Raw genomic sequence first — 24081 nt, forward strand, 5'->3', positions numbered from 1 at the left:
GGAAATTGTCACAATTTACATTGAATCTTCCACTGACTGCTGAAATTCTCCACTTGAAAAGCTGATCTGGGAGAAAAGAAGGTCATAAAGTCTGCTTTTTAGACAGAGAAATATGTCTATGTCTATATTATTTCTATCTCAAGCAATTACTAAAATATTTCCAAAACGAACAAAGCTATTTTTCTATAGAAAACCAGTGAAATGAACATAGTAATTAACTATTTTTTAAAAATCTGTAAATGGGATCCTAGCCAATTTTAGAAGTACAGCAAAGCCTCCCTAGTTCAGAATAGTCAGAAGGAAACTTCTCTCACTCATTACACAAGCATGTGTTAAGAAATCCTACTTCACACACACAAGATGCTAGTACACCCAGTGAAAAACTAGGATTATATTGATTTTCAAAAAATGTATATAATCTGTGTTATTCTCCAATGGTGAATATGTTATAGAAGTAAAAAAGAAAAGCAAGAAAAGGAGCGGAAGCATGAAACACCTTAGTTTAAACTGGGCCCACAAATATCTGAGTTCTAAGTCAGAGAGCTCTTGTGAGAGGAGGAAAACTAGACTTGGCATCATCAGCTGGTGTTCAGTACAAGCCCAATGCTTTCACTAATGTTCAGGGGAAATGCTCACACCAGAAAACATCCACTTGAAGTGAATATACTTTAAATTTCATCTTCCCTATCTGACCCAGCATATTATACTGTTCCTTAGTATTTCAAGTGGCAGTGAGTACTACATAGCCCAGATAGTGATTTTTTTTTTCTGATCTATGGTTTTTGTATTAATTGAAGTACAGTTGATTTATATGTTCTTTTTCAGATTCTTTTCCATTATAGGTTATTACAAGATATTTAATATAGTTCCCAGTGCTATACAGTAGTAGGTGCTTGTGGTAGTAATGTTTTATATAGTATATGTCTTCATAAACTGGTAGCCCAAATCAATTATATTCCATTTCGAACTGAGCAAAAGGAATCAAGGCATGCCACTATATCATAAGGGAGTGACAATAACTATTAAATGAAATCTTAATTATAAATCTAAGATTGCTCTGGAGGTTCTACGGAAAGTAATGCCAAAATAAGAGCTAAAAATTTTCTCAAACCCAGACCATATTCCCTTAAATAACAATGACTTAAAATACTGATATGATGCAGCTACTATGGAAAACATTGTGGAGGTTCCTCAGAAAACTAAAAATAGAATTACCACATGATCCAGCAATCCCACTCCTGGGCATATACCCAGACAAAACCATAATTCAAAAATATACACACACCCCTATGTTCACAGCAGCACTATTCACAATAGCCAAAACATGGAAATCACCTAAATGTCCATTGACGAATGAACAGAGAAGATGTGCTACATATATACAATGGAATACTCCTCAGTCATAAAAAAGAATGAAATAATTCCATTTGCAGCAATGTGGATGCAACTAGAGATTATCATACTAAGTGAAGTAAGTCAGAAAGAGAAAGACAGGGACTTCCCTGGTGGTCCAGTGGCTAAGACTCTGCACTCCCAATGCAGGGGGCCCCGGGCTCGAGCCCTGGTCAGGGAACTAGAGCCCACATGCTGCAACTAAGAGTTCATGTGCTGCAACTAAAAGATCCCGAGTACCACAACGAAGACCCTGCCTGTGGCAATGAAGATCCTGAGTGCCGCCAGGAAGACCCGGTGCAGCCAAATAAATAAATAAATACTGAAAAAAAAAAAGAAAGAAAGAAAGAAAGAAAGAGAAAGACAAATACCATATGATATCACTTATATGTGGGATCTAAAATATGGCACAAATGAACCTATCTACAAAACAGAAAGAGACTCACAGACACAGTGAACAGACTTGTGGTTGCCAAGGAGGAGGTGGGTGGGGGAGAGAAGGACTGGGAGTTTGGGATTAGCAGATGTCAACTATTATATGTAGCAAGGATAAACAGCAAGGTCCTACTATATAGCACAGGGAACTATATTCAATATCCTGTGATAAACCATAATGGAAAAGAATATAAAAAAAAGAACGTCTGTGTATACCTGAGTTAGTTTGCTGTAAAGCAGAGACTGGCACAACATTGTAAATCAACTATACTTCAATAAAAATAAATAAATTAAAATAAAATTAAAATAAAATACTGATATGAAACTTTCACTGGAATGTGAAGGGGATCTTTAGAATCTTGAACTTCAAATATATAGGAGTATTTATTTAGAGGCTACTTTAAAATTTATGTCATGTGACCTCTAGGGACCACTGAAATTTCTGGAAAGGGTCAGCTTTTCCTTAAGTGCCACTCCAAGAACTGGTTGGTGACTACCACATTTGCATGCTATGAAGAAATGTTATTCAAATGACAATCTATAAACAACAATATGAGTATTAAATAAATTATATTTTAGAGCTAATTCCAATAGGATATATTTATTTTTTAAGGAGGTACAGTTGCTTGTTTAATTATTTGTTTCCAACCCTCAATCTAAAATACAAGTCTATCTGCCTAAAACTAAGTGTATTTTTGTTAGAAGATGACAGCTAACTTCAGGGGCACAATTTATTACAAACAGACATTTAAAACAACAAAAACAAAAAAAGTGGGGATAGGCATGAACTTAATTCTTCTATTTAATGGATAACAAGAAAGCAAAGAAATCTTTGAGACCCAAATATCATAGCATGGTTTTCAGGAAAGGACTTGGTGAATTCCTCAAACTTTCACCATAGGGCTATATTAAATTTCCTTTTGGCAACAAATAAATTGCTTTCTCACTGGTGGAAGCTTAGACCAGTCATCTAAATCAGGGAAGCAGAACTACATGCCATACTGAAGAGTCACGTAAGTGTAAAACCACGTCTCTCCCCATGGCATGTTTATGTTTTTTCTATAGATTTCCACTAGGGCAGCAGGTGATTATCTAGACTCCTTGACATTTAGGATTAAAAGAAATTATCTAAGCTTTAAAAGCTCGCATAAAAATGTGGAAATATCTATATTTTCTTTATATCTCCTTTGATGATGAAACATTTGGATATGAAATTTGATAAGAATGCCCTGAAGAGGAAATAGGGTTCCTATAATCAACGGGGAAACAAGACAGACCCATGGAGTCCTGTTGCACCTGTGACACTGTGATGCTGCATTTCTTGGCCAGCTCCTCTTTGGCTTCTTCACTGGGGTAGGGGTTGCTGAGGTGTGAGTAAAAGTATTCATTCAAGATTTCTGTGGCCTGTTTACTGAAGTTACGCCTTTTTCGTCTATGAAAGAACCAAAAAGAGAATTGTCGTTATAATCAACATTAACCAAAGAGGGATGTACTACTTAGGATCACACAAAAAAGTTCGCTTTCTGTTTTTAAACATTCTTAGGGTGTAATTAATCACCATGATGTTGTAAATTATACTCTTTGCATCCTCCAAAGAACTATCCAACTCACGTGAAGACGTAGGATAACTAAGAAAAATACTAGAATGTGAAGCACAATTAACTTCATCCTTTAATTTGTTCAACAAATACTTATTGAGGATCTAATGTGTTCTAGATACTCAGTGAGGATCCAGTTGGAACAAAACAGAGAAGGCCTATTAGGGAGCTCACAGGGGATTAGAGGGTTAAGAGAGAGAGTAGAGAGTTAGGGGAAAGAAAAACATTAGACAAGCAACACAGAAATTAATAATTATAAATTACAGTAACCATGTCCAGTATCATGAAGGAAAAGTATAATGTATAATGAAAGTGTCTAAGAAGGAAACCTAACACAGATTATGGAGTCAGGAAAGGTTTCCTTGGAAGAGTGACATTTAATCTGAGGCCTGGAGAATGTGTATAACTTAGTCAGACAAAGAGTAGAAGGAAGAGGAATGAGCAGAGGGAATGGTCTTCAAACAGGAAAAAAGCTCGGAAAGTCCAAAGTGCTAGAGGAGGCTGGAGCACAGTAAAAACAGGGAATATGTGAGATGAGTCTGGAAGGATGGACAAGGGCCAGATTACACAGGCTTAGTGGACCCCATATGGATTTCTGAATTTTATTTTAAGTGCAATCGGAAGTATTAAAGGTTTTAAGTTTTACATTTTAAAAAGATTATTTTGACTACTGAGAATAGCTGAAGGAGGGGATGAAAGGAAATGTAGAGATATTTAAGGAGACAACTACAGTGGTCAAACTGAGAGATGATGGTAACTTGGCATAGGGAGAGAATAATGGAAATAAAAAGATTCAAGGTCAATTTGAAAGGCAAAAGCAATAGGACTTGATAATAAATTGGATGGGGGGGTGGGTGGGTGGGGAAGACAGAGAAGGAAGGTAAGGAAAAAAAAATACATCAAGGATTTCTGGATTTTTCTGCTTCAGCCAACTGCCTGGACTGAGGTATGGTTTGCTTAACAGGGAAAGAGTAGGGGAGGACTAATTCTTTGTTTTTACTGGGAGGGGGTGGCAGAATGTCAGAAGATCAAGTATTTGTTGACAATTTATTTCAAATAGCAAAAATGTCATTTACATTTGGGTTTTATTTTGAAGATTTTAAAGAATTCCAGCCTGAAAATTAGCATTTGTCAGATTTCACTTTAAATTAAATTCTCCAGTAACTGGAAAACACTTTCCCCAAACAATTTTCTTAATATTGCCTTACAAATAATCTTAATGATCTTAATTGTGATATCCTATACTCAGGAAAGACAGCGTCAGTAGGCAGTTGTAAATGTGTATACCCTATGAGATTCTTCTAGTTAAAATGATGTCACTAATGTGGCAGGTTAAGTATGTGATCTATGTTTCAACATTCAGGGAGAGTCAAGGGAGCAAGAAATCTCGGTCTGATCAAAACATCTCAAGTTATGAGCCCTGAAACTTCTTAATTTCAATAATTTTTTGGAAGGTTAAACCATTGTTTCCTGAGGGATGAAGAATAGATTCAGGATCTATTTGGGAATTAAAATCAACAGGATTTGATGATGAACTGGATGGGGGAGGTGGTGAGGGAAGACAGATGAAAGAGAAGTACACCAAGAATAGCAATCAGCATTTTTGCAGGAGTCAGGCATTGCTTGACAAGAAAAACAAAGCCCTGACCTGGGGCACTTTGAAAAGGCACAGTCTGATGAGTGGGTAGCTGGGTGAATAGGATGGAAAAGGTCTAGAATAGATACTGAAACTGTCAAACTTACAGATAATTACCTGGCCCACAGATAATGTTTGTTGAGACAACACAATAATGAGCATAAAAATCTAAGTTTCTGGCTTCTTATGAAAAATTGGAAGATCAGCCACACCAGGCCCACATCATCAGAAGGCAACCACAGGCTAAAGCTAAGTGATGGCTGTCCCCTCAGATATGTACCCGTCTGCTCTAATCCTCACTGCCCCTCATCCAGCCACTCCCCTCAATTCCGTTATATGTAAGTATGTGAGCTTGTGACTCAGTCTAAAACATGAAATCCAGCAGCAAGACCGGGTACAGTGGAGCAGATCACACAAGGGCATTTCTTTGGAAAATGAGGACTTACAAAAGGGGGAATGAGCAGAAACATATTGGGAAAGCAGAAATAAGTTTGGCTCATTTATCGACTTTACCTAGGAGTGGTTTTAGAAAACATCAAAAAACCTCAGAGAACAAATTTATGGGCGGAACAGAATACCTTACCCCAGGCAGTCTGGCTGCATCCAAACTACAGCACTTCTACTAGAAGAGTAGAGGGACCTACACAAATTTATTCCTAACTGTTCTGTACCGGTACATACTTCGGCTTGTCCAATTACCAAGAAAATGTGAGTATGGCTTTACAAAAAGCCAGAGAGAGCAAGGGAATCATATATCTGAATGAGCATGTTTGCCTAGAGCAGAAAAACCGTGCCTTCTCAGTGTAGAGGGCTTGCTAAGAGGCACTACAAGAATAGATGGAAGCAAAACTCAGTATTTGCATTCACTTGAAGGCATAAGAGAGAACTCGGTCTAATACTTCATTTATTTTTTAGAAAAACATTCTGTAGAAAATGCCCATTAAGCATTTCCCCTAAGTTTCATTCCCCCCAGGGTTCACCACACTCTAAATGGCTATGCCTCAGGCCAGTGTGCAGTGGTGCATCAGTCCCAGGGCTGTGTCCCATCAGCATCACAACATTACTGATGGCAGTCTCTGTGGGAGAAGGGGCTCTGCTCCAAGCTCTGCCACCATCTCACTCTGGCTCTGCTCACTCTGGCTTGTTAACTTACTTTCTCTTCTTGGAAGAAAAATAAATCATTTAGGTGTATACATTATGAATGCAGTTATGTTTAAAAAAAAAGAGCATGCATGTTGATAAGAATGGGAAAGTATCCGCAGAAATAAGGATAGCAATTGTGTTAGAAAAGATTCCTTTCTGAAGAAAGTACTTTTAAATATCTTTGTTATGTAATGCTTTTAATTAAAATGCTCAACGTTGACAATTTAAAAATGTTTTTTGTTTTCTGATGCTACTTCCTTAACTCTTTGAGCTATTATAAGTAGTAAGTGGAAATATTCATTCATCTGGTTAGTCAACAAATTATTTTTCTGCAGTCTACTATGTGTAAGACACTTGCTGGAATTGTGGGGAATCTAAACGTGTAAGACTTGGTTGGCCATTGCTTTCCATGACGATGTGACTTACTCGGGAAGAGAAGAAATGATCCTGAAAAACTGCAATAAAGGCAGTCTGCATGAAGTTCGGTCTGGAAAATTGTATAAACATAGTATCAGTGTTTAAGAGACGGCAAGGACGAGTCCAGTGGAGTGCTTAAAGTTGGCTTCCTAAAAAGGGAGCATTTAGGCCAGGCCTGAAAGGCTGAGCAAGGTCTCACTAATGCAACCAACATGAGCACCAGCTCTGTTCCAGGCTCCGTGCTACACACCCTCACAGATGACAATTCATTACTGGTGACCAAGTTGGGGAAATGGTTGGGAGAGCAGGGTTTGCTGTGGAAGGCTGGAGGTGGAGGTTGAGGGGTGGTGGTGGAAGAGGTGGTTAGGCAGAAGAGAAGAATTCTCGCCAGAGGAGACAGATGAGACCAAGAGGTATCGCATTTTGGATTAAACACAGGAAAGAACAATTTAGTGATATATTAAGAGCACTAAAAATGTTCACATTTTGATCTAATAATACCATTTCTGAGAATTAATCCTTAGGAAATAATTCTAAAGATCAAAAAGGTTGAATGCATAAAGATTTTCACTGGAAGACTAATTCCAATAAAAATCTGTCTAAAATAGTACCTTCCCTCCATCATTTTCTCTCCCTTTACCTTGCTTTTATTTTTCCTCATGGCACTTACCATTCTATCACATTTCATTACATTATTGAACAGAATACTACAGCATATTTGTTTACTTGTTTATTGTCTGTTTCCCCAAGTAGAATGTAAACTCAATTGGGGCGAGTATGTTAACCTATCCTGTTTACCTTTATAGCCTCAGCACAAATAAATATTTGTAGAAGGAAAGAAGAAAGGAATTGGAAGGAAGGAAGAAGTTATCATGGAAATTAATAGGGACAACTAAATGCTCAAAAATGAAGAAATGGCTAAGTTAATTATTTATCATATATCCATCTGGTAGACTTCAGCAATTAACATTTAAAATAGGAGTTTATACTATATGAAAAATGTTTACCTATTCATGGTAAATTTTTTTGTTTTCTTGCAGTTCGCGGGCCTCTCACTGTTGTGGCCTCTCCCATTGCAGAGCACATGCTCCGAACGCGCAGGCTCAGCGGCCATGGCTCACGGGCCCAGCCGCTCCGCGGCATGTGGGATCCTCCGGGACCGGGGCACGAACCCGTGTCCCCTGCAGCGGCAGGCGGACTCTCAACCACTGCGCCACCAGGGAAGCCCCATGGTAAATTTTTTAAAAAGCAAACCAAATTATGCATATTGTACCATCACAAAGAACATTTAAAAAAAAAAAAAAGTACCACAAACCAGAAAGAAATATACTAAAACGTTCACAGTGACTTTTTTTTTCCATTGGGTAGTAAAAAAGTGATTGTCTTTTATCCCTCGTCCTTCTTTCTATTCTATACATTTTACAACGTTTCCATAGTGACCTTGGTTAAATAGGAAAAATATAAAATAAAACTTAAATCTTAACAACAACAAAAAAGTAATTTGGGCAGGGGCAGGTCACATAAGGCCTCAAATGCCAGGTTAAGTAGTGTGCATGTGAGTTACCCAGCATTGAAAAGCTGCTATGGGGTTCCCTGGTGGTGCAGTGGCTGAGAGTCCGCCTGCCGATGCAGGAGACGCGGGTTCGTGCCCCGGTCCGGGAGGATCCCACATGCCGCAGAGCGGCTGGGCCCGTGAGCCATGGCCGCTGAGCCTGCGCGTCCGGAGCCTGTGCCCCGCAACGGGAGGGGCCGCAACAGTGAGAGGCCCGCTTACCGCAAAAAAAAAAAAGAAAAGCTGCTATGGTTTTTAAGTAAAGCAATTAGGGCATCATAAGAGGGCCATGGAGGATGAGTGGGAGAAGAGTAAGACTGGAAGCAGGGAGAATAGTGGGAAGTTACTGTGGTAGTCTAGGTACAAAAGGATGAACGTGAACTGAGCAGTGCAAGTATGGAAGGAAAAAAAGAGCTAGAACGAGAAATGTTGAAAACAAAGCACTGGTGAGTTCTAATGACTAACTCAGTACGGAAGAAGGAGGAACCAAAGGCGATACGGGGCTTGGCTTAACCAGGAGAACGGGAGTATAATCAGGTGGCATATGTTTCCTTATTCGGCTCTAAGGAAGAGCTCTGGCATGAAGATTGTTCCTCACATCTTGTTTTCCAGTTGAGATGCTAACCTATTTTCTTTAATATTGTAAAATTTGGACGATAATCATCACCTCTGTGAGATTCCAAGGGAGAGAAAACAAAACAAAATAGAAACCCCTTTCCACCGTTGAAGATTGATTGCAAGCTTTAGCAATGCCCAAGAGGCATCTCTGCAGAGGCAGCATATAGTAGGAACTTGACAGTTCCTCTGTTATGTCACCTAGTAGGTCTAACACACCATATACAATTTATTACCTAATTCCTGTGAAACTTGGTGACAGCTTCAGATAAAAGGGAAATATGTATCCTGAGAGGGGAAACTCACAGGCTTTCTTCTTGATTTGGAAAAACAGAGGTTGGGGTTTTGTGGTAACTATAATACCACTTCCTTCTTAGGAATATCAGTATCTCCAAGTACTTTTTTTCTAATATGCACAAGCAACGTAACATCAGGAAGTTCTTAGAAAACAAACCTGCATTAAAACAAAGTTACATACTGAACATTATCCTTAAATATACGTTTTAGCATCAGAACTGAAAGGCTATGTATTACTAAGTCATTAGTAGTGGCACTAATCCTATTTGTTTCCTGAGTCACCAAATTGGCAGCTAATAGCACTACCACCCCCAGACAAGAAGAGGCTTGACAGTGCAGGCACCATGAGGTGAATTACCTGTCCAATGTAGAGAAGAGCTCTTATAGCCAAATTAAAGAAGAATCTAAGACCAATTGGCCAGGATTACAGAAAATAATACACAAAGAGTGAAAATAAAAATTTTAAAAAGCCATGCAATAGATTTGTGGCCTCACATACCTGGCATCAAGGAACCTTGATCTTAAAATCATAACTGCTTCACAAGTGCTTTGTTTGAGCTGCATCTGAATGGAACTAAATTTTCGATGGATGATGCCCACCATTCTTTCAATCTCTTTTGGGGAAATGGGACGTGTTCTACTCTGCTCTCGGAGAAGGTTCATCACGTGTGTAGTGAATTCATTACATGCCTGTAAGGGGAAAAAAATCACTCCTTAGGAATCTGGTATTTTGTATTATCACACCTAGACATTAACTCATCTGAATTTCTACCTCATTTGCAGTTGCCAATGGCATTATGCAGTAGGTAGGGTAAAATGAAAACTAAGACACTTGTGAAATGGCAGTGATAGTTAGATGGGGCGCAAGAATTCTGAAACTATGAATGGCCAGGCATGCAAGGGAAGCACAGCACTCAACTGCCCTTCCCACCACCCTTGTCCCTGTTCAAAGATGAGGTTTTCCCACTGGAGGATGCTCTCTACCAACTGCTATATGTAAGTACAAATATATGTTAATTGTTAATACTAAGTACCTCCTATTTTCTTTGGGGTTTTACATTTATTCCACAAATGTCTACTGAAACACTATGAAGTTCAAACTCCTCCAAGAGCGATTAAGGACACATAAATGAGCAAGATGTGCACCTGACTTTCAGTGCAATAAAATATATAAAAAACGAATTCTTAAACAAAGCAGACCATGTAAAGTATCACAGGAAAATATGAGTAAGTGCTTCCTAAGTTCCAAGGAGGAAATATTCTCATCTGGAAGCAGAGATCACTTCATGGGAAAAGTGACATTAGGGCTTTAAAGGATGGGTAAGATTTTTGAAAGGTGGAATAAAGGTGGAAATCAAGAGGAATTTCAGGCACAAGAAAATATCCTGGAAATCATGGTATATAGCAAGTCCACAGGGACAGAGAGAATATGTAAAGGAGAAGAGGGAATTCAGATTTGCACTAGCATGTAAAGGGCCTCTGATACCATGCCAATGTCCTAGTATAATTTAGCTGTGGTGTGGGCCTTATTTGTGGATATATGCCATTCCTAAAACATGGGTAAAGCAGCTCAGCTCCTCAGGGGAGGGGCAGCAGGAAAATAAGGATCAGATTTGGGTCTCAAACTTTTTAGTTAACAATCCTCAGTCCCTGTCTCTTTCAGCCCACCTATATTTAGATCTATAAAACCACATAACTGGGCCTACAAAGAAATCCAGTATTGCCTTGGTAAATAAAGCATCTGTCTGTATCTCTGGATAAAAAGAACATCTTCTGGCATTTTTGTTTAAAAAAAAAGACAGGAGATTCTGCACCTTACTGCACAGATGCCTCTAGTAGGGTGAGCAGACAGAACAATCATTGATCATGGCAAGATGCATTCTGAAGATATAATAATGTCCACTTCCCTACAGATATCCCGAACATACAGCACATGATGGTTTTTCTAACTGCTCATTAGAGAACTAACTAACCTTTTAAGTACACTGGCTGTTTCAGTTACTTTAAGCTTTTATGGAGCTTTTATATAAATATTTCTAAGGTGAGGTAAAATGAGTCTGGCTTACCAAAGTTTTTTTTAAAATATGTTTAAGTCTTAAGAATTTTAAAGTTCCTTGTGAGTGGTGACTCTGGGGTTCTTCAGAGTACAGATTTGTGCAACACACACAGTATGCATCCAATAAACATCTATGGCTTGGTGGGGTTTTGTATTATAATTCAAGAGTAATGTTGATTAATATCTGTAAATACATTATCCCTGAACCTTTGTAAGTGAAGGATTTTTAACCTGCAGTCCATGGATAGGTTTAGAATGTCCATGACTCCATGAAATCTTATTCAAGTTGTGTGCACGTCTGTCTTTCCCGAGGAGACAATCTGTGGGGTTTTTGTTTGTTTTTGTTTCAGATTCTCAGCCAGTCTATAATTTTAAAAGGCTAAGAATTACTGTCCTAGGTTATGGCACAGTAAAACATTAAGGAACTTTGCAGCTCTAAAATCGGAAGTTCTTTCCATCTTTAAGGAAACCATAATAAAGAAAAAAGTAAATTTAAGATTTTCCCCACTATATTGTCAACTTAAACTATTTTGTGCCAAGCTGAAAATAGGTGGTCACCCTGTCAAGAAATATATGTACAGATCTTTTTTTCTTGTACAATACTTTCCCTAAAGAGATGTTCATATAATTTCAAATTACATAATTTAATAAACACTAGCCCTCAGTTTTCTTATTAGTAAAATGAAGGAAAGTAAACTAGAACAGCAAACTGGAATCAGCAAGTTCTGATAGACACTTCTACAGCTAATTCCAAAAAATGTTAATACAGTATGTTTGGGAAATATGGGGCTAACCAAAATTTTAAATGCTTTTTTTTTTTTTGAGGGGTGTGGGGGCAGGATTCCTCAGTACTTCCAGTATGCCAATATGCATCATAAATCTTCAAAGGAGAATGGTATATCCAACTTTTCCCAAATAAATTTGGTCACAAAACCTCTTTTCTCTAGAGCAGTGCTGTCTAAAAGAATACATTGTGAGCCACATATGAAAAAAAATATGGGGGGTCATTTAATGTTTTTTCTACTGCACTGATTATTTTCTGAATGTGTTTTATTTTTCTCATATGAAATGTAAAATTTTTCTAGTAGCCACATTAAAAAATAAGAATCAGGTGAAATTAATTTTAACATATTTTATTTAACCCAATATATGAAAAATATTAACATTTCAACACATAATCAAGATCTTTAGATAACTGTTAATGAGATATGTTACATTCTTTTTTTCATACACTTTGAAAACCAGTATATATTTACATTTACAGCACATCTCGGTCCAGATTAGCTAGATTTCAAGGGCTCAATAGCTACATATGACTAGTGGCAACCGTATTGGACAGCACAGCTCTACAGCATCTTGTGGACCAATGTACTAAGTAAGAAAAACTCTTTGGGAAACAGTATACTTAGTAATCTCTGATGTTTCTTTTTTATTCTTCATCACCATGCATTCACACAAACCCACAAAAAAAAGGCAGTTTCACTTAGGAATGTCCTTGATGAAGCAAGAGAAATCATTCATTTTATTACATCTCAATCCTTGACTACGACTTTAATATTCTGTGTGATAAAACGGTAAACACCGTTTAAAACCAAAAGCACTTCAATTGCTTATAGAAGGATGGTTGTCTTGAGAAAAAACACTTGTGCGATAGTTTAAGTTGTGAGCCGATGCTGTCTTTTTCAGGGAACACCATTTTTATTTGAAAGCGAAGTCAACAAATTATAATTATTCAGACTTGGGTATTTTGCAGATATTTTCTCAAAAATGAACCAAGCAAGCCTGTCACATCAAGGAAAACAGCCGACAACAGTTGTGCCAATGATGAAATTTGACTTTTCAAGTGAAAATTATAATTTTGGAAAACTTGCATCCACTACCTTGAGCTTGATAGTCTCCTAGCAGACTTTCTGAATAATTGGTGTTGATATTAGTAAATATGATATTTTGCTATTATATAATGCCAAGTGTTAACATTAGAAGATGTACATAATTCAGTGAAACAATATTTTCCAAATGATCAAAGCATTATGTTACAAAAAAATGCATAGGTAGAAGATCCATTCAAAGTGCACACTAGACCAAGTTTAAAGGAATTTAAAGGATTTTTTTTTTTAAGGAATTCCTTTAAAGGAATTTTAAAGGATTTTAAAGGAAGGGAGTACAAAACGTTGATATGATTTCAGATTCATTATAACTAACCTTTAAGACAATACAACTTGTCAAGTTTTGGTATAATATCAGAGGAAAGTATCCATAATTATCAGAAAGGCTATTAATACACTCCTCCCTTTTCCAATGACATCTTTGTGTGAGGCCAGGTGTTCTTCATATACTTCAACCACAAGACAGGAGACTGACCGTAGAAGCACATATAACAATCCAGGTGACTTCTTTTAAGCCCAACATTAAAAAGTTTTGCAAAAATGTAAAAGCAGTGCCATTCTTCTCACTAAATGTTGAGGTTTTTTTGGCAAACACAGGCTTTTAAAAATATTATAGTGAATAGATAATAGTTTATCATTGTTTCTTAAATACATACTTTTATTTTTTCTCAGTTTTAACTTCTATTATAATAAATGTTGATAGATAACAACGCACTGAACGAAAGCTCTTAGGGGGTCTCCAATAATTTTTAAGAATTCAAGTCATGGGCTTCCCTGGTGGCGCAGTGGTTAAGAAACCGCCTGCCGATGCAGGGGACATGGGTTCAAGCCCTGGTCCAGGAAGATCCCACATGCCGTGGAGCAACTAAGCCCGTGCACCACAACTACTGAGCCTGTGCTCTAGAGCCCGCAAGCCACAACTACTGAAGCCCGCGTGCCTAGAGTCCATGCTCTGCAACAAGAGAAGCCACTGCAGTGGAAAGCCCGCGCACCGCAATGAAGAGTAGCCCCTGCTCTCTGCAACTAGAGAAAGCCCGCGTGCAGCAACGAAGACCCAACGCAGCCAAAAACAAATAAATTAAATAAATAAATTTTTAAAAAAAAATGAATTCAAGTCCTAAGACCAAAACGTTTGAGAACTAGCTGTACTGGAGTATTTCTAATTTGCACATGTAATAATGCTAATTCCTACAAACCTAGCTCAAACATTATGGTAACATATATCTATGACAGAGTGTATGTCTTGATAAATAATTCAAGACTCCTGTGTGTGATACCTGAGGGGTTTTTTTTGGTTTTTGTTTGTTTCAGCTTTCCTCTGGCTCTCAGTTTTTCTCTGGCTATATTTTAATCTCTTCAGAATGAATGTTTGCCTATCGTTTCTAAGAAGCAGCCACAAGCTTGTGTGAAAAAAAGTGTTAAAAGCAAAAAGTTTCTGCATCTAAAAACTCATAATTTCCTAAAACATTTGCTGAATGTCTCACAACTTATTAAGTGAAGTCATCTATGAATGCAAATGCTGATTAGCAATTTGGCAATAGCCCAACATTCACAGAATTCACATAGCTTTTCTTTAAACCAGTAGTTCACACATGATTAATTAGAACATCTCATTTATGTAGTGTGCACTTTAGCTCATTACTCTAAGTAAAATTCGTTAAGTATTTACATTTAGATAATTAAAATCCGGGTACACCCTTAAGAAAGATGCATACACTTTAGGCAAAGTGATTTTTTTCCTTTATACCACTGAAAGTAAATTACAGCCTCATTTACAGCATCATGTGTACCAGTTTCAGAGCAGAGCATAGTACTGCCTCATCTCCAGATCCTTAAAAGATATACATTTTTTAAACATATAAGTGCAGTAAGAATGATCAAATGATTGCAGAGTTGTTTTGAAGGGCCACCCAACCACACACTAGCATCAATGCTGTTTAAAATGTAAGATGCTCACTTCAAACATTTATCATATCCTCTGTCATACCTACAAGACTATATTATTAAAATAGACATTGGAAAAAATTTTCATTGCCTTATTATTTTTCCAAGTAAAATTGTCAGTTAAGAATTTTCTGGTCAATGTCCACAATACAAATGTAGAAACAACTTGGTCAATTGGGAGATTTAGGAAAGAAGAGTTTTGATTCCTTGAATTTTCTGAATAACGAGTAATGGCAAAAACCTCTTTTTCTCTTAATCCAGCTGTTGAAAATTATCTAGGATGCATTGTTTTACATCCTAGATAATTTCTGTTTACAATGTAACAAAAATGTATGTTTTGTTTAAAACATACATTGGTAATAACATAAAGTCAACATAAAGTGTGGAATGCTTCATCTGATAAAAAATATTTTCAACCAATTCTTATTATGAGCCTTTCTCTCCTTGCCATTTGTTCCTTTCTCCTTAAAAACACAAACCAAGTAATATAATGGAGGATTTGAAATATATGGATTTTTTATAATGTTGTTAATGATATTTGTTAGCTAGTAAAACTATATCCTCGATATCTACATGTATTTGGATTTACACTCAAAATTAGTTTTCAGGGTTTTGTTTGTTTTGTGGTGATGGTTTTTTCGGTGGTGAATTCAAGATTCAACCCCTTTCTTGCCTGTAAGTTCACATCACTGAACATAAAAATGTAAAATCAGACGGTGAGCAAGCACTTATTTTTGAGGAAGTTTTAAAATGGTTCATGATCAAATCTAAAAACTGAACTGGCCTTTTGTAACCATCTAGAGAAGCTGATTGCAGACAACAGATCATAACACTCTCTATGCTAAAAATCCACTCTTCAAAGAAAGAATAAATCTCTATTAAAAGCTGATGATTCTCTAATTTGCAAGCATCCATTTTCTAGATGTCTTTATAACCTTGCAAGTAACTCTAGTCCAGTATTACAGATTTTGTATTTATGTAATGCTTATTAAATCAACAAATTATTCTTGTTTTAGGATAAGAGTCAAATTGAAAGATACTTTCTAAGCCAACTAGAATGAGACCAATATGCCTAAGAAACAGCTGCAAAGATGAAATATCTATCTTTTTTTTTAATCGGAGTATAGTTGGTTTACAATGTTGTATTAGTTTCTGCTGTACAGTAAAGTGAATCAGTTATACATATACATATAACCACTCTTTTTTAGATTCTATCGTACCTCAACAAGTCTCAACATAATCACGTGGTTTATGGACCTATCTCATGAGGGTTTTGTAAGGATTATATTATATAATACATGTTAAGTTCTTTGAAGAGTCTGGAACACAATTAACACTTAATAAATGGGAGTTATTGTTGAAAGTAGAAATGACAATTTTATGAAATTCATATTGTGTGTGTCATTCTGCAAGTAAGTCCCTACTCTGATTACCTAATATAGTTGTGTCTTCCCATTGCCAGAATAAATACAAACACTGCTTCCAAAGAAATTGAAAAAAAAAAGAAAAGTATTCAAATATAAAACAATTCATTTCATTAATCAAGTTTGTGGTCAAAGATACATTTGGTACAAAGAGCCAATAGACTAGAAACTTGGAGGAAAAAAGGGAACACTCAAACACTCCTTCCAGCCAAGGAAAAGACGCAGCGTGAAAGCTGACAAGAAGTAAAACCCTTCTCTTGGAGCAATGAATGACAAAGTCTTGTTTGGGAAAAATAAATATAAAGTTTACATCAGGTAGTACCCTTTTACCTTTCCTGATTTTTTTTTTTTTTTTTTTTTTGCTATTAAGAAAATAGCAAAATGGGATTAGGAGTTTGTGGGTTACACAATGTCTAATGTAATAACATCAGCATTTTAAAACCTGATTAAAAAAAATTCTTTACAAGCAAAGGAGATCTTGACAGCAAATATAAACACACAATGTTGAGAGCCTCAAAAAGCACAAGGCCATGATGCCTTTAAGTGGTTTAGGTTGCACATTCATTCTCCATTCCCTCTGCAATCCCCTGTAATCTGAAAGTCCTCTATTAGCTAAACAGTACCTAATTGGTCTTGAGCACACTGAGTGTACATGCGTGGCTCCAGTGCTTTACCTGATTTGAGGTGAATTCAAAAGACATCTGCGAACTCAGAAAGCAGGTTCCCAGATGGTTGGGGGAGGGTTGGGACCCTTACAACACTTTTGCCTTCAGCAAAAATGTATTTCAATATAATTATAGGAGATAGCTTTCAATATGTCATCTCTGTTATAGCAGCTGTAAATTATGAAGTGAATTGCTTGTGTACAAGCACTTCTTCTGGAACAAGCAAAGTGGGAGAGCTGCATAAGGCATGATATATATCTTTTCTTTTTTAACTGAGAACAAATCTCTAAGTCAAATTTCATTTGCAAAAACCAATGTATCCATTTCCCTTTGGTAGAGAGGCAGAGGAAACAAGACCCTCAATTCTTTAAAACAGGCTTCCCAGGACCCTTGGCTCAAGTTCATTAGGAATTCACCTATTCTAATAGTCGGGCCTTTAATCATAAGAGCATATTTGAAAGATACAGTAAAAACATTTTTCAAAACTTGTAGCTAGTCCCATCCCATAGTTCAGGATGCCATATAAGCCTCCATTGTCTGGCTGCCTTTGGGTCTTATATGGGGATCCCATGTGTACAAAATAAAAAAAATTTGTTTTCCTCCTTTTAAAACAAAAAACTTGTAGCTAATCAACAAGAAGACAAGCAACCAGGTCTTCCTCCCAGCTAAAGAGGAAGGCAGTGCAACCAAGACAAAAGCATTACAACACAGTTGCTGCAAGCTTTGAAAAATTATCATATTCCTCTTGGTCGTCAGGATCAACAAAAGTAAGTTTTGGTTTTCCTTTTAGGTGATAGTAATATTCAAGAATCTTACTTTAATATATATTCTATGCCTAATATTTCAAAAGCATTTATAAGTGAATCTAGATGGTTCTCATTAAGAAGCATTACATCTGAGCCTATGTAATGTAAACACATGATCAAAGGACATTTTCTGGAGAAAAAAAGGACAGGATTTTAAAAAACAGTACCATTCCTAAAACATACACAGAAAGCTGAGCCTTGCAGCTTGGATTTAATTTTGCTCTAACTGTAGCTCTAGTCTGCTTAGCTTTGTAAATGTGGCTGCGTTTATAAGGTACTTTAATTTACTGCAGTGGCGGTGTTTGTTAATTTTATGGCAATCTAAATCTAAACAGGCTTCAGATACATTTTCATTACAGCTTCATTGCAAAACACAGTGGAGTGAACAGCTCTAAAATTCCAATATTGTTTATTTCTTTTAGTAAAAGACTCAACACAATTTTCTGACAAAGTCTCTGCCTTAACATATATGTTCTTCCTATTTACAAATAAGCATTCTGTCACTCAAAGTACCCATATTCATGTACTTTTAGGAGGAAAAATATAATGTCTGTAAAGTGATTAAAATAGTTGTTTATTTTTCTATCTCTACTCTGATCCTATCCCCAATGCAATCCAACATGGGCAAATAAGAGAAAAATCAGAACGTATCTGAATTATTCGCAAACTGTAATCGTTAAAAACAAGGTAAGAGACCCAAAAGGGAGTCACTTTTGCTATGCCCCAAGTTTCAGCGTCTCCTAGGAATGTAATCTTAAACCAGTCAATCTGGAACTACTGGGCCAGCACCCATGAGGTCATCTGCCTGACAGACTCTGCCAGGACCTAAGGGAAGGCGACCTTGCCACAACGGACCCTCTTTTTGCTAGTATCACTTCCTCGTCCCACTCTTGTCTGCCTGTAAGAGTCTTTCATTTCGTACAGCTCCTGGGAGCTCCTTTCTATGAGCTAGATGAGATGCTGTTCAATTCATGAATCACTGAATGAAGCTAAAAAGATCTTTAAAATTTGGTTGTATTTTATTCTTTAACATACATAAGTAGCAGCATAATTCAATGGAAAAAGAAGGCATATTGTCAGAAACTGATTTCAAAACCTGATTCTGACACTAACTAGATGTGTGACACTGGACAAATTACTTCACCTAAGTCTCATTTTCTCATCTGTAAAATGTAATAATGCCACCATCTAGTTTAGAAATGCCACCCCTTCATCTCAGTTCTTCGTAGCCCTTCTAGTAACTCCAAAGTATATCCCTGAAAGTTCTATTTCAGATAAAGCCCTGTATCCCAAAAATATGAAAAGAAAAGACCATCTTATGTCAACTCACTGATCTGAACAAACTTAGGAACTACAGACAGAAGAGCAATAAAAGCCAGCTTCAAAGACAGCTCAAGAGAACTAAATGCTGCTATGTTCTTTCTAAAACAATTCAGAACCTACAGGAGAAAAATTGTAAACTAAATTTCTGTTGAATCAGCCAACTAGTCATGATACTTTATTTGTCCGTAATACTGCAAAGATTTCATGTTATCTATATTTTTCCTTCTGAAAGTGTTAAAAATGAGAAAGGAAATATACATTCAGTGGTTTTTTATTAGGCTACTGAACATATCTAGAAATAAGACTCATGATTACATTTTAAATCTTTGATATTTAAAACAAAAATACATACTGTAGATTAGTCTATGAAGAACTTGTGTGCACATGTGTATTTTTAAAGCAAACAAAACAAAACAAAAACCTTGGTGAAAATGACTGACGCCAGATTCACCCAACTTCCAACAGGGCTAAAGGGAGAAAATAAGGAGGCTGGTGTGAAGAAACATGGCAGAAGATAGTAAGGAATCACCTTAATTTCTCAGCTAAAAAGATGAGCCATTTGACCCCTAATACTATAGATCTTTCCATGCAAGGTGACTCATAGTATTTATTTAGTAAGTACGTACAGATGTATTTAACATAAAGTTATGCAATTAGGGTTATACTACAAATTAGAGTTGTTTTCTACTGTTTATGCTCAGGGCAACCTTTTCAACCATGACTTATTTTGTTTACTCTCAATTATTCATATGTCAAATCAGAAAGCCCAATTCTTTTCATATATATACACAAGACCACTTTTCCAAAATTCTTATTTGCATATCTTCTACCAAAAATTATTCCTACGAATGAGACTAGAGATACAGTATGAGATCCCAGAAAGCCTACTCAGAAAAAAGATAACGTCTTATAATATTAATTTATATTGTATTTTAACATAAAGCTACATAAATCTTTCTACCATTCCTCAAAACACACTCACCTCTGGGACAGAATCCAGCATTTTTTTAATAATACCATATCCAGAATATTAGAGAAGGCAATGAAAATAATAACATATACAACTGAAAGTTTACAGGGAACTTAGAAGAAAAATCAATATCAAAACTGACCAGGGCATCACACTAAGGTGTTTGGACTTTAATAAATGCCTGACTACATAGTGAAGTATTTATGGGTGAAATGACATGACGCCTAGGACTTATTTTAAAATACTCTACCCACCCCCCCCAAAAAAAAAGAGTGGGGGCAAGGGGAGATAGACAAAATAAGATTGACAGAATGTTGATAACTATTTACCTGGATGATGAGTATCTAGGCAGTTCCTTATTTTAGGTTGACTCTATAAAAATGCTAATACACAACTGTTTATGACATAAAAACTTGTTAATTTCATACCATTCAGCTTAATATTCTCTTTATTTTGGGCACATTTAAACATTTCCATAATAATTTTTTTAAATTACCTTTCAGTGAGAATTCCTCAAACTAAGCAGGTTTTTAAACGAACAACTAAAATATGTTTAAAATGAACCACCAACATTTTACCTTGTCTCACTGAATCTAAGACTTACTTATTTTTCCCCACATTTTAACATATCTGAAGTTTGGAAGCATTTTACTATCAATGGCATGTTATACTTCAATTGGGCAGTTAATTTTTTCTTGGTGGTGGTACATAACACCATGATACGGCTTAAAATCAAAGATATCTTAGATTCAAAGAAGTATAGTTAATATAATTGCTGAGAATAGCATTTTTAATCCATACTTTCTAATCAGGAATTTAGCACACAATGCCTAGTGTTCCCTGCCCCAGGAAACCTGTAATTATCTTGGGAGGTCTCCTCAAAGAGAAAGGCCAGAACCCGCTTACTTTGTGAAGTTAGCTCCTTCCCTTTAGCCTGGCATAATCCTGAAGAATTAATTCCTAGGAGGATTCTGTAGCTCACCGCATAGCAGGCAGAGCTCACTATGCAATGCTTCCCTTTAAAAGTTGTTATAATAGCTATGAATGAGGCCAGTGCATAATTGTTAATGATATAGAGCTTTGACGAGCACCAAGCAGTGAGGTTAGAGGGGAAGGATGGCTGCAGGTATGGTAGTAAGGGCATGTAAATGTGAGGAATGAGTAAAACAAATTGATGGGATAAAACAGGTTTAGCTTCACCTCTAAAATTGCAAAGGAACTTCATTTCATGAATCCAACAATTCACTTGGATTTTTGCATTGACCTTATTTATTCTGCTCTTTCTGTTAACACCTACCCCTCACAGCCCTCAGAATTAGTTAGCGCAATCTGTCAGAAGAGCAATAGAGGGTTTGTGTAGGACTATGAGAGTGGCGGCTGCTGACCTGTTCATATTTCTCCAGTTCTGTGTGATAGATTTGTCTGATCTGGGTCAATTTGGCTCTGTAATCTGAGTGTTCAATAGAGTTATCTGAAGAACCTCCAGAGGCTGCCGCGGCTGCAGCTGCTGCCGCCGATCCCCCACCTTTCTCAGGACCTGAAACCCCTTCTGCCAAAAGCATATTGTCCAGTCTCATTAGCTGGGGATCGGGAGGGTCCTCCTCCTGGGCTCCTCTGATGCTGAGACCTTCAAGGAAGAGAGAGAAAGACAGAGAGAGAAGAAGCGAGAAACAGGACAAACAGTGTGAGTATTTTATTTATTTGAGTAAATGATCAAACAACATCAGTGCACTACAATTCATTCTGAGAATTTCATTGCTCACATTTTATCAATAAGCATAAGTAAGTATGAAAATTCTTACTTCTGTGAAATTTCTAGTATGACCCTCTCTCAATATATCCCATATTGGATCCTTGGAAAAAAGTAACCCTGGATTCTCAGAATATTCTAACAGCCAATCTTCCCAGTTTTAGATGATTTAAGCAATAATGGAAAGGGGTAAAAAATTCAAGATTTCGAGAAAGAAAAAAAATAATTCCAAGGATATAAAACAAACTCATCAAAAGGTAGTTATTTTGTTTCTCCATACAGTTGGAAAAACAGAAGTTAAAATCCCATAATTAATTCACAAGCTATGTCCAAAAATTAGAATATAAACAGGATTAGATGGGCTTTTCCATCATGTAATTTCAGGGAGAGAAGAGAAATACATACATTATAAGGGTAATTAGCTATGCTTTAAAAATATACATTATTAAATGAATTTGTTAAGCAACTGCCAGCAAACCATAAAACCAGGACACTACATACAGTATTGAAAATACACCATCAACATGGCAATACAGTGCTGGACACAGTAGTCTCAATCTAATTTTGCTTTTAAATCAAGAACTTCCTAAGTGATGCCCAGTCAACAACCTCATCTGAGTACTATAGATCACAGTTGACAATTCATAGGTTTAATCAGGTCACAGGCTTTCTGCCAAGATGTTTTCAACAACACAGAAGACAAAGTTTTAAAGTAATTATCATGGTATAAAAAGCGGTGGAGTCATGACAGCTCAAAATCAGCATTTTCATTAATGTGTAACATAATCTAAAATATCCCAGCCCAATTAACCTCTGTAAATCTGTTTAAAAGCAGGTTCCCCATACTAGTTACAAGGCATCTTGGGGAAGGGGAGGGGAGGAAGTTGGCATTTTGCAGGTCTGCATTTGGTGTCTGCCTTTTGCGTCTGTGCCTGTTGTTGTTTATCCACAGTGGTGCACACTCTGCGTCTAGTGTAACTTAACATGACAGTAACATCTATAAGCTGCCAAGTACTCAACTGAGCACCAGCTCTGCGATTTTATATGCTAACCTAAAACAACCATCAATTCTTTTTAAGAACAGATTTCATTCCTAGATGCCCTGAATTATACCCACAGCATGACAGAGCTCTTGGTTGCCTTAACTCAAATGAACAACTTTAATATCCTCCCTCAAAACACTTTAAAGCTGTCACTTTCATTTAAAAATATACTTCAGAATAATTTCAACTGGGTAATAAAACTAACTCACAATAATTTAAAATTATATCTGTTGCTTATTCAGAGGTAAATAAATAAAGTTTGAAAACCACAACATACTAAGACAATAAATTAATTTAGGGTACCAAAAAGTTAGATGACTCTCTTAAATCAGATAAAATTGGTATCAACACATTGCTGGTAATTAGAGATAGACAAACGTGTATTTGCTATTTCTTCTAGATCTAGAAGAAACTGCCAAATATTGGCTACATTAGTATTTTTAATTTAGCATCTTTGATTTTCTTCCCTTCACTTTGTTAGATGTTAAAATCTCATGGCCTAGAATCTCATGGCCTAGAATGCTTGTAGTTCCACATACCAAGTTTTCTGTGCATTTGGAATGAAGTAAGGACTCACTGAGCAACATCTTATCTTGTACTTTGGACTCTGTTTCATTTTTATATTATTTGTTTGGGAATTCCTTAAGTTTCTCCTTTTTAGACTAAATTTTTGCTCACATTTTTGTATTTGTTGTTTCTTTTTTGTATTTACAGATATTGATGTTTCTCCTGGAAATTTATTTTTTTAATCTACCTTCACGGTTCTTCTGGGTTTCTAGTTTTCCCCTTGTACTTATACATATTGATCTTTTCCTTATGGACATTGGTGAGGTTCTGTAATAGTAAACCAACATACATAGTCAAAGTTATTACACTCCCCTGAACAGTGTGGCAAACAAGAAAAGATGCTCAATGACTAATACACAAGGAAATAGACTATAAGGAAGATAGAAGAAGGAAATTAGTCAGGAAGAAATGCAAAGGACACAAAGTAATCACCCATCTATAGCTCTTTTATACGTACCTAATATGTATATAACACCACCATACCAGTAGGAAGCAGCCCTTAAACTCAACAGTAGTGGACACATATAAAAATAATTATAAGTATGTATTTTCAGCTGGTATA

General features: G+C 36.5%; 1 protein-coding gene and 1 long non-coding RNA gene across 5 annotated transcripts in view; one reads left to right on the forward strand and one right to left on the reverse strand.

Annotated features, from left to right (window-relative positions):
* The window catches only part of PBX3 (PBX homeobox 3), a 230919-nt gene that overhangs the window by 41824 nt on the left and 165014 nt on the right, over positions 1–24081 (reverse strand). For 3 of the 4 annotated variants that reach the window (XM_027104859.1, XM_027104856.1, XM_027104857.1), the window contains exons 3-5: positions 21545–21786; positions 9585–9775; positions 3124–3259 (exon numbers count right to left, since the gene is read on the reverse strand). In XM_027104859.1, coding sequence (XP_026960660.1) covers positions 3124–3259; positions 9585–9775; positions 21545–21786 — 569 coding nt within the window. Of the gene's footprint in view, positions 1–3123; positions 3260–9584; positions 9776–21544; positions 21787–23706 lie in introns of all 4 variants that reach the window. The other variant, XM_027104858.1, reaches the window with a different exon arrangement.
* The window catches only part of LOC113619695 (uncharacterized), an 18428-nt gene continuing 11464 nt past the window's right edge, over positions 17118–24081 (forward strand). The window contains exon 1 of the long non-coding RNA XR_003432500.1: positions 17118–17827. This is a non-coding gene — a long non-coding RNA (uncharacterized LOC113619695). The remainder of the gene's footprint in view (positions 17828–24081) is intronic.

This window comes from Aethalodelphis obliquidens, unplaced genomic scaffold, assembly GCF_003676395.1.
Source record: "Aethalodelphis obliquidens isolate GAN/ISIS:26980383/991018 unplaced genomic scaffold, ASM367639v1 scaffold7, whole genome shotgun sequence".
NCBI lineage: Eukaryota > Metazoa > Chordata > Mammalia > Artiodactyla > Delphinidae > Aethalodelphis > Aethalodelphis obliquidens.